We start from the raw sequence: 18,427 nt of genomic DNA on the forward strand, positions 1-18,427 counted from the left end.
GGGACAATTGACAGAATGATGCTTGCCATGCCATAATTTCATGTTTAAACAATACAGAAGTAAAATGTAGTTACGAAATATTTCAATCAGGAGGTATTCTCGGACTTCGGATAAATGAATATCGTTTTTCCAAACTTGCCCTGTTAGTTAGTGTGGGTCCAATCTTGGTAGCTGAATTTGAGCCACTTTTCGATTTCCGATTCAGTTGAAATTTTGTGTAAGTACATAATTAAGTATGCAAATCGGATGATAATGTAATATTATGATAACATGGACCTGATCTGAGGGGTCATCCATTAATTACGTCACACGTTTAGGGGGAGGGAGGGGGTCAAGAAAATGTGACATATTGTGACATGGGGGAGGGGGGAGACACAAACTTTGTGACGTCACTTTAACTTCATCAATAACCGAAAATTTATTTAAATTATTTAGTTCGCTGTACATTTAAATAACAAGTTTTTAAAACGAAAATAGTTTTTAAGCGTTTAATTTTCTTTCCTAAGCAGTTTTGGGTTATAAAATTACTAATATTTATATCGTCAAAAATGTTTTGATAAAATATTAATAATACTTAGGTACTTACTTAATTCGATTTGGCGATTTCGTAGAAAAAATGTGACGTCACACTAGGGGGGCAGGGGTTTGCCAAATGTGACCAAGTGTGACAAGGGGGGGGGGTCAAAAAACCAATTCGTGTGACCTAATCAATGGAAACCCTAACTAATTGTGTTTGGGTATATTAGAATTGTCTCGATGGATCTAATACAATAATAATTGGCTGTGGAAAGAAAAATACATTCAGCGATAAAACCTTATACCAAAAATTGATTTTTTTGCCGTAATTTATTCCCCATTTCAATATTTTATACTGATAGAGCAATGTCCTTTATAGGGGGCCCATTTCTGGATCCACGCCCATTACCGGGGGCCCATTACTGGAGCTTTGGTGTCCATGACTGGAGAAAAAAAGCATAGTTTTAATTTGTTAAATATGTGGAAACTAATTGCAGTATCTTTGATACAACACGCCTAAAACATGAAAGACGGATAGGACTTTCATCTTTTAACACGCTAAGCGGTAGACCATTTACATGTATAAGGGAAATATCATAAATACTCCAAATTTCCTCTTAAATGTCCCATGACTGGTGCTGTTACTATAAGGCCCATAGATACATAAGTACCTTACAAACTAACATACATACAGTAGTAAAATCTTACAAGCTATTATATTATTTCGGCGACACGGCGGTTTCACTTATCGACCTTTTTATCCGACTCTAATTCCTACCATATTATATAAACTTGTAAACTCGTTTGTTGGCAGCGCGAGGCGCCTATAATTTGTAGGCGCGGAGGGTTACTTTACCTTAGTGATTATGAATTTCGCGTCTGACAGAATAATTGCCCGAATAATGTTTTTTTTTATTATCTCTTATTATTACATCGAATCATTTTTGTTATAAATGAGATTAATTTTTTACAGGTGGCAATGCACGGCGGCGTACGCGCGGCCGCTGCTGGGTGCGGCGCTGACGTTGCCGCTGGCGCGGCTCGAGAGAGACCTCGTCGAGCCTGCGTGACGTCACTGCACGGAGTGACGACACGGACTCGACGGACTGAAACACGACGTCGTCCCTCCACGACTGATTACTTGCTATTTGTCACTTGGCGCCTCACCCGGTGAACTATTTATGTCTAGCGACAAAAGAGACTAACGATAAATGACTAATAACAAATGCGAGGTGAACATATTACAGAAGAATCTCAACATTCCATCCAATTTTTTATTCAACTATATAAACATTTTGTAACCTGATAATAACGTTAAGAGTTTGATATAATTTTTATTTAAAGTGTGTTTAACACAAGCTTATAAACTATTACACCTGAGATTTATAAGTAACTAGTAACAATAAAGAGCGAAAATTTACATTAAAGTATTTAAAGTAGATTAAACAATGATTAGTTAAGTAATGAAGTGGGTACAGTCAGCAGCTGAAATAGGCAGGCAGGGACGACAATGTCACTCTGAACGAAATTATTACCAACGAGTAGTATATATTAACTACTGTGGCTACCTGTACCTACCGCGTCATAAATTCCGTGATAATCGACTAATTTTAAGTGATCGCAAGGTAGTTAAATAAGTGCATGTGAATTTGTTAATTTAGAGTTTTATGATCCGAGTGACCAATAAAAAAATTATACTTATGTGAACTGGTAATCCTTCTACATTTTTATACTTTACGATATTATATTATTACAAATTACTTACCTAAGTTTTTTTTTTTTGAAACCTTTGGTAGGATTTCTTTAAAAGTTTGTAAATATTAAAATTGTCATGAGCTTATGAGTGTGGTAAAGTAGATTTTAAATCCTTTTTTTTTTATGATTTTCATCATTTGCCAATAATAAAATTATTATTATAGTTGCTTAGGGGTCATCCATTAATTACATCACACGAATTTCTAGGTTTTTTGACCCCTCCCCCCTCCTTGTCACACTCGGTCACATTTGGCAAACCCCTCCCCCCTAGTGTGACGTCACATTTTTTCTACGAAATCGCCAAATCGAATTAAGTAAGTACCTGAGTATTATTAATATTTTATCAAAATATTTTTGACGATATAAATATTAATAATTTTATAACCCAAAACTGCTTAGGAAAGAAAATTAAACAAATAAAAACGATTATCGTTTTAAAAACTTGTTATTTAAATGTACAGCGAGTAAAATAATTCAAATAAATTTTCGGTTACTGATGAAGTTAAAGTGACGTCACAAAGTTTGTGTCTCCCCCCTCCCCCATGTCACAATATGTCACATTTTCTTGACCCCCTCCCTCCCCCTAAACGTGTGATGTAACTAATGGATGACCCCTTATTGTTGTTATTTACAACTAAGATTATATGACAACTAAAATTTACAACTTGTTTTAAATATTATTTATAAATAAAAATATTTATATTCTATTTTTATTTATAAATAAATAAACCTATAACATTTCGCTTACACCACAGAATAATTAAGAGAAACCTAGGGTAGTACTAGGTCCGGGCCTACTTGGCCAGTTTGGCCTTAGGGCAAACCGCCACTGGCTTATGTAAGTTATGTACACAAGAGCGATGAATGGGTCACACTGTTCGTTAAATTATACCAACACTTATTAATTAGATCCTCTTTAATGTATTATAGGTATGTAGAACTTGGGTAGACACTAATTAGGGGTCTCTTTAATTAATCTGGGGGCACGGCAGTGCCCCCGCCAAGTCGAGCAAAACAAAGACGCACGGCCGTACCATCCTTATCCCGAAGCGATTCAGGCGATTTTTGACTTCCTGTAATTGTAACATATAGGGCTTAACATGCTTTAGATATATTCTCAAAAACATCCAATTTGAACTTGTAGTTTAATAATTATTGTACGTCAAAGTTCCTAGTTTCGACACTGACACACTCACTCACGTACGATCATCATAATTCTAAGGTACTTCTAGCATACACACAAGCTTCAAATTTTAAACATAAGTAGTTTTCAGCTTACCAAGCCATAGAAAATCTAAAAATATTGCAAAATCAGTCACGTTTTAAAGATTTAAGAACTGCATAAGTAAGTTTGTAGAGCCATATAAATATATGGTATTACAAAGTTACTATTGCAGTTCCAACAAATAGTACGAGTATGAAGATGTGTAATGTACCTAGTTATTATATGTTTATAGTACGAGTAGGTTAATTAATACCTATGGCTATGAGATGAGTATGGTAAGGATATGTATATGGCATAGGTATGAGTGGCACTGACTAAAACAACCGACTTGGTTTTACATAACATCTCAAAACTTTTTTTGTAGTAGAAGAATTGCATTGCGAGACTTGCATCTTTTTACATGTAATGTTTTTGATGGGATTAATTTGTTTTAAATTGATTCTGAACTGAACAAAGTTGATAAAGCTTTCAACTAGCAACATTTTAAATATAAAGGAAAGCGAAGGCTGTCTGTTATCGATTAACGTCACTACAGAAGTGAAAGTAAACCTCTGCCATTGGACGCCAGCAACCTGCGGCGGTCAAGTAACCAATCACGCACGCGGGGCCTAGCCCGCGCCGCGGCCAACGAGAAAGCACTGACAACTTGACAAGTCAGCTGTCAAGTTGAAGTTGAAACCGGAAGTCTGCGCGAGAGTTGCGAAAACTTCGTACAAATAATGACCTTTGCGTAGAAAGTTAGGAACAATAAAAACTAGTGTTAAGGATTAACGTTAAGTGTAGCAATGTATTTAGCATGGCTAACGTTTCTAGTGCTGGCTACAGGTATGTTGTCGAGCTTTAGTGTGCGACTTTCTCTGTGTGTTGTGATGTTATTGTGTGCTGTTGGTTGCAGAGGGTTGGGCGCAGGACGACGACGACGACGGGCCCTACCGCGGCAAGCTGCTCGGGAAACTCAACTCCTACCATCACCAGGTACAACTCCACTTTTCATTCAAACACTTTAATACTTACTTCGTAATGTAGTATAAGTGATGACTAAGTTTGGAATTAATTTGAATCATTAACTAATGAAAACTGGATATTAAGTTGATTGCTTAACAATGTGCCTTGTTTATAATAATTATAATTTAAGCAAATTACTTTTATCTTGTGATTAAGGATGGTTTTACAAATGAAGTATTTAATATTATTTTTATATTTAAGGTGTAGGTCTATTATTCTTTCCTAATAACAATTTCGTGAAACACATGCATCCCATTTTTCTGTCAGCCCTGTCCCTGTGTCAAACAACCACTATAGTGAGGTCTATCTGCAGGTGACGGGTGAGGTGTATGCGGTGGATGACTGGACGCTGCTTCTGGTGAACTTCAACTATGATGGCACAGGGGATGACACCTTCTTCTGGGCTGGTGACTCAGCACGGCCTGGCCCACAGGGCTTCATTGTGCCTGATGAACACGGCAAGTAAGTTTAAAATAGACTCTAATAGAGTTTGATCATGCTGAGCTTGCTTTCTTTTGGCAGTAATATTGCAAGCATATCCCATAGACCCATACCTACCACTTGGCAAGAAAACATTGTTTGGTTGGACTCTATATATTATACAGAGGTGGCGGTAGGCGCAGGCCCTGCAGGCTTTGCCTTGCTATTCTTTATTTCTTGTGCCATCAGAGGGCCTTCTATATGTACTCGTCCTTGCCCACACCAAATTTTGGTCTTGCTCTGCCACTGAGTTGATTCAATTGAGTGGATTCATAGTTTGTTGTGTTTTAAAGCTTTGTTAATTAGTATTTTCTTATGTGTTAGACTACTTCTTGCTTATACACCCTACAGGACCAACATCCTGGAGCGGTACTACAATGCCGAGGTGCGCATCTCGCTGCCGGAGGGCAAGCGCGTGTCGCGGCTGAAGTGGTTCGCGGTGTACGACATCGCGTCGCAGAACGCGTTCGGCGACGTGTACGTGCCGGAGGAGTTCGAGGCGCCGGCGCCGCAGACCGCCGCGACCCTGGCCGGGACCGGGGTCTCCAGTGCCACCCTGCAGCTACTCGACGCCAAGACTATCCTGTGAGTGCACCACACGTTTTTGTACGAGCGATTTTGTTTGTATATTTTAACAGATTAATATCTACAAGAAGTGAAAACTACAGATGGTCTGATGACATCAAAACTGTTGCTGGGACAAGGCTGGTAAAAGACAGACAATAAAAGAAAATGTTAGAGGAGGCCTATGTGTTGCTGGAAACATTGATACAGGAATATTATTATTATTATGTCTTTCCATATCTCGGGACCATGGGGTTCCGGACCTTTGGGAGGCGTGCGTGGGGCCGAAGCCAACAGCGCAGAGCCCCTTTAAGACAAATTAATCTAAAGGCAAGGGATACACGTGGCGGATACCATCCCCGAACGCACAACGCACAATGTGATGCATCCATGCGTAACTTTTGCTATTTTTCCAGCAGGTTTTTTTTTCTACTATTCTGGCAGGCTTCTTTTTCTATTACTCAGAAATATTTCTGACCATTTGTCACAGAAAAAAAACTCCTATACCTGCAAATCTTTAGTAGATACGCGTTTATGCGGGACAACGGTGGACAACTCCTGATGCAGCGGTTTGTGGTGTGTTGCAGGGTGCCGGAGTTCCGGTACGACGGCGCGGGCGGCGAGGCGTACTTCTGGGCCGGCGCCGGCCCGCAGCCCAGCGCGCGCGGCTTCAAGCTGCCCGACGAGTACGGATAGTAAGTATACTACTAGTCACATAATACACAATATACATTTATATTGGTTTATGTGATACAGTCTATAAAGCGCTATGTGTATATGTACAGTCTGGAGCCGATCCCCGCGTACCGCGGCGCGGACGTGCGCCTGACGCTGCCGGGCGCGCACACGCTGTTCACGATCAGCTGGCTCGCCGTGTGGGACGCCACCGCGCGGCGCGCGCTCGCCTCCGTGCTGCTGCCCGAGCGGCCCAACGTGCCCCCGGCGCTCACCACCCTGCACCCGCACAGGTACTGCACTGTACATGCAGCCATATGTAGAGTAGCCGGCCCGGCCCGGCCCGGCCGCACGAGCTGTTCACGATCAGCTGGCTCGCCGTGTGGGACGCCACCGCGCGGCGCGCGCTCGCCTCCGTGCTGCTGCCCGAGCGGCCCAACGTGCCCCCGGCGCTCACCACCCTGCACCCGCACAGGTACTGCACTGTACATGCAGCCATATGTAGAGTAGCCGGCCCGGCCCGGCCCGGCCGCACGAGCTGTTCACGATCAGCTGGCTCGCCGTGTGGGACGCCACCGCGCGGCGCGCGCTCGCCTCCGTGCTGCTGCCCGAGCGGCCCAACGTGCCCCCGGCGCTCACCACCCTGCACCCGCACAGGTACTGCACTGTACATGCAGCCATATGTAGAGTAGCCGGCCCGGCCCGGCCCGGCCCGGCCGCACGAGCTGTTCACGGTCAGCTGGCTCGCCGTGTGGGACGCCACCGCGCGGCGCGCGCTCGCCTCCGTGCTGCTGCCCGAGCGGCCCAACGTGCCCCCGGCGCTCACCACCCTGCACCCGCACAGGTACTGCACTGTACATGCAGCCATATGTAGAGTAGCCGGCCCGGCCCGGCCCGGCCGCACGAGCTGTTCACGATCAGCTGGCTCGCCGTGTGGGACGCCACCGCGCGGCGCGCGCTCGCCTCCGTGCTGCTGCCCGAGCGGCCCAACGTGCCCCCGGCGCTCACCACCCTGCACCCGCACAGGTACTGCACTGTACATGCAGCCATATGTAGAGTAGCCGGCCCGGCCCGGCCCGGCCGCACGAGCTGTTCACGATCAGCTGGCTCGCCGTGTGGGACGCCACCGCGCGGCGCGCGCTCGCCTCCGTGCTGCTGCCCGAGCGGCCCAACGTGCCCCCGGCGCTCACCACCCTGCACCCGCACAGGTACTGCACTGTACATGCAGCCATATGTAGAGTAGCCGGCCCGGCCCGGCCCGGCCGCACGAGCTGTTCACGATCAGCTGGCTCGCCGTGTGGGACGCCACCGCGCGGCGCGCGCTCGCCTCCGTGCTGCTGCCCGAGCGGCCCAACGTGCCCCCGGCGCTCACCACCCTGCACCCGCACAGGTACTGCACTGTACATGCAGCCATATGTAGAGTAGCCGGCCCGGCCCGGCCCGGCCGCACGAGCTGTTCACGATCAGCTGGCTCGCCGTGTGGGACGCCACCGCGCGGCGCGCGCTCGCCTCCGTGCTGCTGCCCGAGCGGCCCAACGTGCCCCCGGCGCTCACCACCCTGCACCCGCACAGGTACTGCACTGTACATGCAGCCATATGTAGAGTAGCCGGCCCGGCCCGGCCCGGCCGCACGAGCTGTTCACGATCAGCTGGCTCGCCGTGTGGGACGCCACCGCGCGGCGCGCGCTCGCCTCCGTGCTGCTGCCCGAGCGGCCCAACGTGCCCCCGGCGCTCACCACCCTGCACCCGCACAGGTACTGCACTGTACATGCAGCCATATGTAGAGTAGCCGGCCCGGCCCGGCCCGGCCGCACGAGCTGTTCACGATCAGCTGGCTCGCCGTGTGGGACGCCACCGCGCGGCGCGCGCTCGCCTCCGTGCTGCTGCCCGAGCGGCCCAACGTGCCCCCGGCGCTCACCACCCTGCACCCGCACAGGTACTGCACTGTACATGCAGCCATATGTAGAGTAGCCGGCCCGGCCCGGCCCGGCCGCACGAGCTGTTCACGATCAGCTGGCTCGCCGTGTGGGACGCCACCGCGCGGCGCGCGCTCGCCTCCGTGCTGCTGCCCGAGCGGCCCAACGTGCCCCCGGCGCTCACCACCCTGCACCCGCACAGGTACTGCACTGTACATGCAGCCATATGTAGAGTAGCCGGCCCGGCCCGGCCCGGCCGCACGAGCTGTTCACGATCAGCTGGCTCGCCGTGTGGGACGCCACCGCGCGGCGCGCGCTCGCCTCCGTGCTGCTGCCCGAGCGGCCCAACGTGCCCCCGGCGCTCACCACCCTGCACCCGCACAGGTACTGCACTGTACATGCAGCCATATGTAGAGTAGCCGGCCCGGCCCGGCCCGGCCGCACGAGCTGTTCACGATCAGCTGGCTCGCCGTGTGGGACGCCACCGCGCGGCGCGCGCTCGCCTCCGTGCTGCTGCCCGAGCGGCCCAACGTGCCCCCGGCGCTCACCACCCTGCACCCGCACAGGTACTGCACTGTACATGCAGCCATATGTAGAGTAGCCGGCCCGGCCCGGCCCGGCCCGGCCCGGCCCGGCCGCACGAGCTGTTCACGGTCAGCTGGCTCGCCGTGTGGGACGCCACCGCGCGGCGCGCGCTCGCCTCCGTGCTGCTGCCCGAGCGGCCCAACGTGCCCCCGGCGCTCACCACCCTGCACCCGCACAGGTACTGCACTGTACATGCAGCCATATGTAGAGTAGCCGGCCCGGCCCGGCCCGGCCGCACGAGCTGTTCACGATCAGCTGGCTCGCCGTGTGGGACGCCACCGCGCGGCGCGCGCTCGCCTCCGTGCTGCTGCCCGAGCGGCCCAACGTGCCCCCGGCGCTCACCACCCTGCACCCGCACAGGTACTGCACTGTACATGCAGCCATATGTAGAGTAGCCGGCCCGGCCCGGCCCGGCCGCACGAGCTGTTCACGATCAGCTGGCTCGCCGTGTGGGACGCCACCGCGCGGCGCGCGCTCGCCTCCGTGCTGCTGCCCGAGCGGCCCAACGTGCCCCCGGCGCTCACCACCCTGCACCCGCACAGGTACTGCACTGTACATGCAGCCATATGTAGAGTAGCCGGCCCGGCCCGGCCCGGCCGCACGAGCTGTTCACGATCAGCTGGCTCGCCGTGTGGGACGCCACCGCGCGGCGCGCGCTCGCCTCCGTGCTGCTGCCCGAGCGGCCCAACGTGCCCCCGGCGCTCACCACCCTGCACCCGCACAGGTACTGCACTGTACATGCAGCCATATGTAGAGTAGCCGGCCCGGCCCGGCCCGGCCCGGCCGCACGAGCTGTTCACGGTCAGCTGGCTCGCCGTGTCGTTGAATAAATGATGTGTTTGTGTTCAGGTCGACGCTGCCGTCGTGCCGCCAGCTGCACCGCGACCTGCAGGTCAGCTGGGAGGTGTTCGGCAACCAGCTCACCATACAACTCGCCGGAAAGGTATCCACACACTGTCTGTCTGTTATACCTTTAACAGTAACATTTCGTCTAAAGTTGTCGACGGCTGATGATTTTCATTTCAGGCAAAATAATTACGCTAAAGTCGATCCCTTCTTTCTTTTTCCATTCCTGATGGTAAATACACATCCCTGATGGTATACATCCCTAGATCCCTTTCATACTATTGTATTTCATATTAGAGCGACACGATTATCACTGCTGTTTAGCAGCACTGGTGAAGTTTCCCTCGAAAATGGAGGCCAGGGACTGAATTTACCTGCTTTTGAAGTCCAGCAATGGAGAGTATAATCATCTTTTTCTGTAATATAAATACAAGTACAATGTGTTCGTTTGTTTTTAGATCGGCGATAACGAGTACATGGCGTTCGGGATATCGGGGTCGAGCGCGCGGTCGCAGATGCTGGGCGCGGACGTGGCGGTGGCCAGCTTCGAGCCCAAGTTCCAGCGCGGCCGCGCCACCGACTACAACATCACCGCTCTAGCACCGGTCGGTAACATGCTTCCAACCTCTGTCAATGCCCCTCAACCTTCGGCCTCGCTTTACATTACTGGACTTTGACATACTTGGAAGCTGTATTGGCCCCTATCTTCGCGAATTACAGTATTTATATTGGTCCATTGTTGAAAAAAAATGAGGATCCTACTCCCGCTGCGAGGCCTTATATGATATAAAAATATATCAGATGTCCCGTTCTACAATGGAATTCCGTCTTTTAATACTTTAAAGTATAGTATCGGATCTGATAACCTTGACACTCTGGCTGAAAACCTTGATAATATAATGAAATCCTATTCCTATACTCCAGTGCGTGCAAGTGTTAGGACAATGGCGCGGCGTGTGTCGCGACGAGCGGCTGGGAGCGCAGGACTCCAACCAAGTGTTCACCGCCTCGCGGACAGATGGCGTCACCGTCGTCACCTACAGGCGGACCCTGCAGCCCTGTAAGTAGTTAGAGTTCAGCCAAGTTAAGTTGCCAGCGATTTTGATAGCCCAGACTGCGCAAGTGTTATTTATGACGCGTGGCACTGACTCGGTGGCGTTAAACTGCTTTGTAAATGTTGTTCGCTCCTTAAATAAAGGACTAACTTAACTGAACTGTTTCAGCGGAGCCGATCGACCGCGAGTGGGTGACGGACAAGCCCATGTTCGTGGTGTGGGCCGTGGGGGCGCTCGACTCTGAAGACGAGCCGACGTTCCATCGTCTCTGGCCGCGGGCCGACGTCGTGCTCAACATCTCGCAGACTGCAGACCACTCCGCCGACGACTGCGTCGAGTTCAGCGTGTAAGTAGCCCGTGTTCGTGGTGTGGGCCGTGGGGGCGCTCGACTCTGAAGACGAGCCGACGTTCCATCGTCTCTGGCCGCGGGCCGACGTCGTGCTCAACATCTCGCAGACTGCAGAGCACTCCGCCGACGACTGCGTCGAGTTCAGCGTGTAAGTAGCCCGTATTCGTGGTGTGGGCCGTGGGGGCGCTCGACTCTGAAGGCGAGCCGACGTTCCATCGTCTGTGGCCGCGGGCCGACGTCGTGCTCAATATCTCGCAGACTGCAGAGTACTCCGCCGACAACTGCGTCGAGTTCAGCGTGTAAGTGGCCCGTGTTCGTGGTGTGGGCCGTGGGGGCGCTCGACTCTGAAGGCGAGCCGACGTTCCATCGTCTCTAGCCGCGGGCCGATGTCGTGCTCAACATCTCGCAGACTGCAGAGCACTCCGCCAACGACTGCGTCGAGTTCAGCGTGTAAGTAGCCCGTGTTCGTGGTGTGGGCCGTGGGGGCGCTCGACTCTGAAGACGAGCCGACGTTCCATCGTCTCTGGCCGCGGGCCGACGTCGTGCTCAACATCTCGCAGACTGCAGAGCACTCCGCCGACGACTGCGTCGAGTTCAGCGTGTAAGTAGCCCGTGTTCGTGGTGTGGGCCGTGGGGGCGCTCGACTCTGAAGGCGAGCCGACGTTCCATCGTCTCTGGCCGCGGGCCGACGTCGTGCTCAATATCTCGCAGACTGCAGAGTACTCCGCCGACAACTACGTCGAGTTCAGCGTGTAAGTAGCCCGTGTTCGTGGTGTGGGCTGTGGGGGCGCTCGACTCTGAAGGAAGGCGAGCCGACGTTCCATCGTCTCTGGCCGCGGGCCGACGTCGTGCTCAACATCTCGCAGACTGCAGAGCACTCCGCCAACGACTGCGTCGAGTTCAGCGTGTAAGTAGCCCGTGTTCGTGGTGTGGGCCGTGGGGGCGCTCGACTCTGAAGACGAGCCGACGTTCCATCGTCTCTGGCCGCGGGCCGACGTCGTGCTCAACATCTCGCAGACTGCAGAGCACTCCGCCAACGACTGCGTCGAGTTCAGCGTGTAAGTAGCCCGTGTTCGTGGTGTGGGCCGTGGGGGCGCTCGACTCTGAAGACGAGCCGACGTTCCATCGTCTCTGGCCGCGGGCCGACGTCGTGCTCAACATCTCGCAGACTGCAGAGCACTCCGCCAACGACTGCGTCGAGTTCAGCGTGTAAGTAGCCCGTGTTCGCGGTGTGGGCCGTGGGGGCGCTCGACTCTGAAGACGAGCCGACGTTCCATCGTCTCTGGCCGCGGGCCGACGTCGTGCTCAACATCTCGCAGACTGCAGAGCACTCCGCCAACGACTGCGTCGAGTTCAGCGTGTAAGTAGCCCGTGTTCGCGGTGTGGGCCGTGGGGGCGCTCGACTCTGAAGACGAGCCGACGTTCCATCGCAAGTATAAAATGTGAGCTTATTAGTTAAGTTGTGAAGGAAATGATTTTTGAAAAGAAGCATTGCGATGGGATGATTCGACGCAGGCGAATGCGGTTTCTTTTCGACTTTGTACAATTATAAGAAGAGGTTAGAATTTCATGGTTAATTAATTCAAGAAGACTATCGCAAGTTTTAGCTAAAAGATTTTTTTACCTTCTGTTTTGGTGCAAAATATGAGATGTATGTAATGTCGTTCGAACAGGGGCTCGTCATCGGCGGCGACGCCGTGGGAGACGGCGGAGCTGTTCGACCCGGCGCTGCGCGTGTTCTCCTTCTCGCTGGGCCCGGCGGGGGGCGCGCGGGGCGTGGCGGGGCGGCGGGGGGAGGGCGGTGCGGGGGGTGCGGGGGGTGCGGGGGGAGGGGCGCCGCTCGCCTGGTACGTCAACGGCCAGCTCGCGCCCGATCTACAGATACGGAGGGGGCTGCAATACACTTTCAAGGTGAGACTTTTGTTCAAATGTCAAACATATACACAATACAATAGTACATTATTGTCGAGGCTCGGAAGTAGCTACTTGCAGGCTGAGGATTCGTTTAATTGAATCTAGGGTGACCAGATACAAATTTCAAAAGTCCTGACAAAATTCCTGATTTTCGGCCGAAATTCCTGACATGAGCTGTCGCGGTCGCGGCGGCATTGGCATGCCGCGCGGCGCACCGTTAGTCCAGTTTCTACGTTATAACAGTGCGCGTGTCGTGTCCTTAACATGGCGTCTAGTAGCAAACGCCCGAGACTACTTTTACGGATGTTTTACGAATTAAATATCCGTTACTGAAAGAAGGTAGAGAACCGAGTGAAGTGTATTGTACAATATGTGACTTATGTCAGTAAACTGTTTTACTATTTTTTTTGTTATTTTGATTAAAAATATTATTTTACTGTGTATACCATTTTATTGTTTTGTTTATTTGTCCTTCGGGAAACGGAAATGCCAAAATTCCTGACATTTCCCTTTTCCGGCCGCATTCCTGACATATGCCTAAAATTCCTGACATGTCAGGAAAATTCCTGACGTCTGGTCACCCTAATTGAATCCGAAGCCAGCAAGTAGCCTTCCAGCCGAGTCATATATAGTGCTTTTCTCAAAAATGGTGCAAGAAATATAAATATCATAGAAATATTTTACAAAAACAACGTTCTTGCATATATATTTTGACAGAAAAAAGCACTTGCTGCCTTTTTATTTTTTTAATAAAAAATAGAAGTATTTTTCTGCCAAATATACGCCAACCTATTTGAGACATCTAAATAGTCGCGGTACTAATCATCTGTTTGGCTGTTTAATGGGCCTGTGCCTTTATTTGATATGGTCATTTCAACTTTTAAAAAGTTTGGAACTCGACAAATAATGGAATTTGTATGCAACATTGCAGTCCCAAAATCGAGACTGCAATGTTTTTAATTTTTTAATTTTTGACTGACCATAAACTACGCGCTTCGCAACCTATTTTTTAGACGGCAAAGTCGACTTTGCCGTCCATTTTTGAGGAAATACTCTTTATTGCACACCTCGTTACAGAAAACAATACAGAAAAGACGAGGTTAAACAATGGGCGGTCTTATCGCTAAAAAGCATATAACAGGTATGGTATGATTTATTTACAACGGAAATATGTTTCAGGTGTTCGGCGGCAACAACCCGCACTCGGCGCACGAGTACCACCCGCTGATCGTGTCGGTGGACCCGCGGGGCGGGCTGGAGCAGCTGCCCGAGGCGGCGCAGCGCGCGGTGCGGGTGCTGGCGGGCGTGCACTACACGCGACGCGGGCGGCTCACGGCCACGGCGGCGGGTCCGCTGTGCCTGGCGACCCCCGCGGCGGGCTCGGACCCCCGCCGCGCCGCCGACCACGCCACGTTCCGCGCCTTCAACCGCACGCTGCAGTGGAGCTGCGCGCCCGGCCCCGCCGCCGAGCTGCAGGTCGCCCCCAACGACACCTGGCCCGACCTCGTCTACTACAACTCCTTCACGCACGCCGGTGAGTCGCGTGACCCTTCAACCGCACGCTGCAGTGGAGCTGCGCGCCCGGCCCCGCCGCCGAGCTGCAGGTCGCCCCCAACGACACCTGGCCCGACCTCGTCTACTACAACTCCTTCACGCACGCCGGTGAGTCGCGTGACCCTTCAACCGCACGCTGCAGTGGAGCTGCGCGCCCGGCCCCGCCGCCGAGCTGCAGGTCGCCCCCAACGACACCTGGCCCGACCTCGTCTACTACAACTCCTTCACGCACGCCGGTGAGTCGCGTGACCCTTCAACCGCACGCTGCAGTGGAGCTGCGCGCCCGGCCCCGCCGCCGAGCTGCAGGTCGCCCCCAACGACACCTGGCCCGACCTCGTCTACTACAACTCCTTCACGCACGCCGGTGAGTCGCGTGACCCTTCAACCGCACGCTGCAGTGGAGCTGCGCGCCCGGCCCCGCCGCCGAGCTGCAGGTCGCCCCCAACGACACCTGGCCCGACCTCGTCTACTACAACTCCTTCACGCACGCCGGTGAGTCGCGTGACCCTTCAACCGCACGCTGCAGTGGAGCTGCGCGCCCGGCCCCGCCGCCGAGCTGCAGGTCGCCCCCAACGACACCTGGCCCGACCTCGTCTACTACAACTCCTTCACGCACGCCGGTGAGTCGCGTGACCCTTCAACCGCACGCTGCAGTGGAGCTGCGCGCCCGGCCCCGCCGCCGAGCTGCAGGTCGCCCCCAACGACACCTGGCCCGACCTCGTCTACTACAACTCCTTCACGCACGCCGGTGAGTCGCGTGACCCTTCAACCGCACGCTGCAGTGGAGCTGCGCGCCCGGCCCCGCCGCCGAGCTGCAGGTCGCCCCCAACGACACCTGGCCCGACCTCGTCTACTACAACTCCTTCACGCACGCCGGTGAGTCGCGTGACCCTTCAACCGCACGCTGCAGTGGAGCTGCGCGCCCGGCCCCGCCGCCGAGCTGCAGGTCGCCCCCAACGACACCTGGCCCGACCTCGTCTACTACAACTCCTTCACGCACGCCGGTGAGTCGCGTGACCCTTCAACCGCACGCTGCAGTGGAGCTGCGCGCCCGGCCCCGCCGCCGAGCTGCAGGTCGCCCCCAACGACACCTGGCCCGACCTCGTCTACTACAACTCCTTCACGCACGCCGGTGAGTCGCGTGACCCTTCAACCGCACGCTGCAGTGGAGCTGCGCGCCCGGCCCCGCCGCCGAGCTGCAGGTCGCCCCCAACGACACCTGGCCCGACCTCGTCTACTACAACTCCTTCACGCACGCCGGTGAGTCGCGTGACCCTTCAACCGCACGCTGCAGTGGAGCTGCGCGCCCGGCCCCGCCGCCGAGCTGCAGGTCGCCCCCAACGACACCTGGCCCGACCTCGTCTACTACAACTCCTTCACGCACGCCGGTGAGTCGCGTGACCCTTCAACCGCACGCTGCAGTGGAGCTGCGCGCCCGGCCCCGCCGCCTAGTGATGTGCCGTTCCCGGGAAAATTCCCTTGGTGGGAAAATTCCCGGAAACGTTCCCGGGAAAATTCCCATATGAAGGGAAAGTAGGGGAATTTTGAAATGGCGCATAGATATACTATTTTATTATCAGAAATTCAGTCAACACTTAGCATCTTAAACTTTGGAAAAAAACATTATAAACTGTATCTCATTCGCCTACGTAAATTCCCTATACTCCCGGGAAATTTTCCCTTTCTTCCCGGGAAATTTCCCATTCTTCCTGGGAATTTTCCCATAGTTGCTGGGAATGATTACTCGGCCAAAATACATTTTTTTAAATAATACGCCATTATTCAACAAAATCAATACAAATCATCACTGTTTAATCAGGGTCAAAATAAGTTAGGTACTAATAAGAATGGTGGAGTTCCTTAAACTTTTTACCAAGAAACTCTTCTACATACGAGTGTTAAGGACGGGTTCTTGTGAATGTTTTTGCATTACATTATCAAAATATCCAATAAAATAATCTGTAGCCATAATTTTTTGGAGATTTTTTTTTATATGTATCTATTTCTACGGAGAAAATTTCGAAATGATCTGACTTCGCATTGAGGTACATCGGGGGCTTAAAGTGATGCCATATATTTTTTTTGAAACATCTCAAGTGTCGAATGTTGTAAGCAAATCCACTTTCCAAGTGTTTTTTGGAAAGCCACTTTGCATTTTACGGTTTTTGGCTACTTTATTTTACTAAACGCAAACGCACTTGTCGTTACAGCTAGCTTTAATGAAAATTGTAATACACTTAATCTATTTCAATATTCCCCTGTTTGGGGAATATTCCCGGGAACACCGGGAAATTTCCCAGGAATTTCCCATATGGGAATATTCCTTGTTCCCGGGAAATTCCCACGGCACATCACTACCGCCGCCGAGCTGCAGGTCGCCCCCAACGACACCTGGCCCGACCTCGTCTACTACAACTCCTTCACGCACGCCGGTGAGTCGCGTGACCCTTCAACCGCACGCTGCAGTGGAGCTGCGCGCCCGGCCCCGCCGCCGAGCTGCAGGTCGCCCCCAACGACACCTGGCCCGACCTCGTCTACTACAACTCCTTCACGCACGCCGGTGAGTCGCGTGACCCTTCAACCGCACGCTGCAGTGGAGCTGCGCGCCCGGCCCCGCCGCCGAGCTGCAGGTCGCCCCCAACGACACCTGGCCCGACCTCGTCTACTACAACTCCTTCACGCACGCCGGTGAGTCGCGTGACCCTTCAACCGCACGCTGCAGTGGAGCTGCGCGCCCGGCCCCGCCGCCAAGCTGCAGGTCGCCCCCAACGACACCTGGCCCGACCTCGTCTACTACAACTCCTTCACGCACGCCGGTGAGTCGCGTGACCCTTCAACCGCACGCTGCAGTGGAGCTGCGCGCCCGGCCCCGCCGCCGAGCTGCAGGTCGCCCCCAACGACACCTGGCCCGACCTCGTCTACTACAACTCCTTCACGCACGCCGGTGAGTCGCGTGACCCTTCAACCGCACGCTGCAGTGGAGCTGCGCGCCCGGCCCCGCCGCCAAGCTGCAGGTCGCCCCCAACGACACCTGGCCCGACCTCGTCTACTACAACTCCTTCACGCACGCCGGTGAGTCGCGTGACCCTTCAACCGCACGCTGCAGTGGAGCTGCGCGCCCGGCCCCGCCGCCGAGCTGCAGGTCGCCCCCAACGACACCTGGCCCGACCTCGTCTACTACAACTCCTTCACGCACGCCGGTGAGTCGCGTGACGCTTTACGTCGTGTTTTTAAGCAAAAACCGATCGAGGGATTATCATTAAACTGGTTAGTTTAGGTAACGCGATCGAAATGTTCGAAATCTTTTGGAAACCGTTGTAAACGGAATAAAGATAGAATACAGATGGAACGGAATAAGGATATTATTCGAGTACCTAGGCATATTCCGATTCGCTTATGAACGTCGAATAAAGCTACACCAGCTCCGACCGTACGCCTCCGCCTCGAGAAGATTTAAGTCCCCTCTCGATTACGCTCCGAGAACGATGCTGAAAGATTAGTGTTTGTTTACTTACACCTAGACATGTTTTATTTAAAGACGTCGATGTCATCTAGCAGCACTATTTAATTTAAATAGGTTAGGAAAAAAAGAGATACATGTTTCCTCTAGACTAAACAAATGGTGTGTGTGCAGGTATGGGCGGACGCATCTTCGTGGTGGACCGGCCGAAGCGCAACCTGAACAAGAAGGGCAACGGCGCGGCGCTCGCCGGCGCCAGCCTGGCGCTGCTGCTGCTGGGAGCGGCCGCCGCCGCCACCCTCTAGACTACTCGGTAACGTGTACTAGGCTTGACAATGTTTACTTCATTAGGAGGCGGGCGTAAACTGTAGAGTGCAGCATAGGAACCCCCCGCTTTATTTCGAACATCATCAGTCCATAAGCTACTAAAATAGGTATACTACAGTCTTATTGGTAGGAAGTTTGTGGTCTACCTAAGCCGGTAGATGGCAACCTCCAACGGGTAAAGAAGTGTGTGTGAACCTGGTG

At 52.8% G+C, this 18,427-nt stretch overlaps 1 protein-coding gene across 1 annotated transcript; it reads left to right on the forward strand.

Annotated features, from left to right (window-relative positions):
• Positions 1-4,107: 4,107 nt before the first annotated feature.
• On the forward strand, positions 4,108-17,515 carry LOC134675109 (uncharacterized). The gene is made up of 19 exons (XM_063533271.1): positions 4,108-4,321; positions 4,392-4,471; positions 4,815-4,963; positions 5,333-5,566; positions 6,133-6,240; positions 6,331-6,513; positions 9,571-9,664; positions 10,026-10,172; positions 10,492-10,627; positions 10,791-10,968; positions 12,645-12,882; positions 14,065-14,547; positions 14,582-14,803; positions 14,838-15,059; positions 15,094-15,315; positions 15,350-15,571; positions 15,606-15,827; positions 16,906-17,127; positions 17,162-17,515. The coding sequence occupies exons 1-19, from the start codon at positions 4,282-4,284 to the stop codon at positions 17,513-17,515; spliced, it is 3,756 nt and encodes a 1,251-aa protein (XP_063389341.1). The 5' UTR covers positions 4,108-4,281.
• Positions 17,516-18,427: the final 912 nt, after the last annotated feature.

The sequence above is a fragment of the Cydia fagiglandana genome, chromosome 21, assembly GCF_963556715.1.
Source record: "Cydia fagiglandana chromosome 21, ilCydFagi1.1, whole genome shotgun sequence".
Lineage (NCBI taxonomy): Eukaryota > Metazoa > Arthropoda > Insecta > Lepidoptera > Tortricidae > Cydia > Cydia fagiglandana.

Coding starts and splice junctions, on each gene's coding strand:
- LOC134675109 (XM_063533271.1), top strand. CDS start 4,282: ATGTATTTAGCATGGCTAACGTTTCTAGTGCTGGCTACAG. Junction 10,173..10,491: donor ACATCACCGCTCTAGCACCG/GTCGGTAACATG, acceptor CCTATACTCCAG/TGCGTGCAAGTGTTAGGACA. Junction 14,548..14,581: donor CAACTCCTTCACGCACGCCG/GTGAGTCGCGTG, acceptor CGCACGCTGCAG/TGGAGCTGCGCGCCCGGCCC.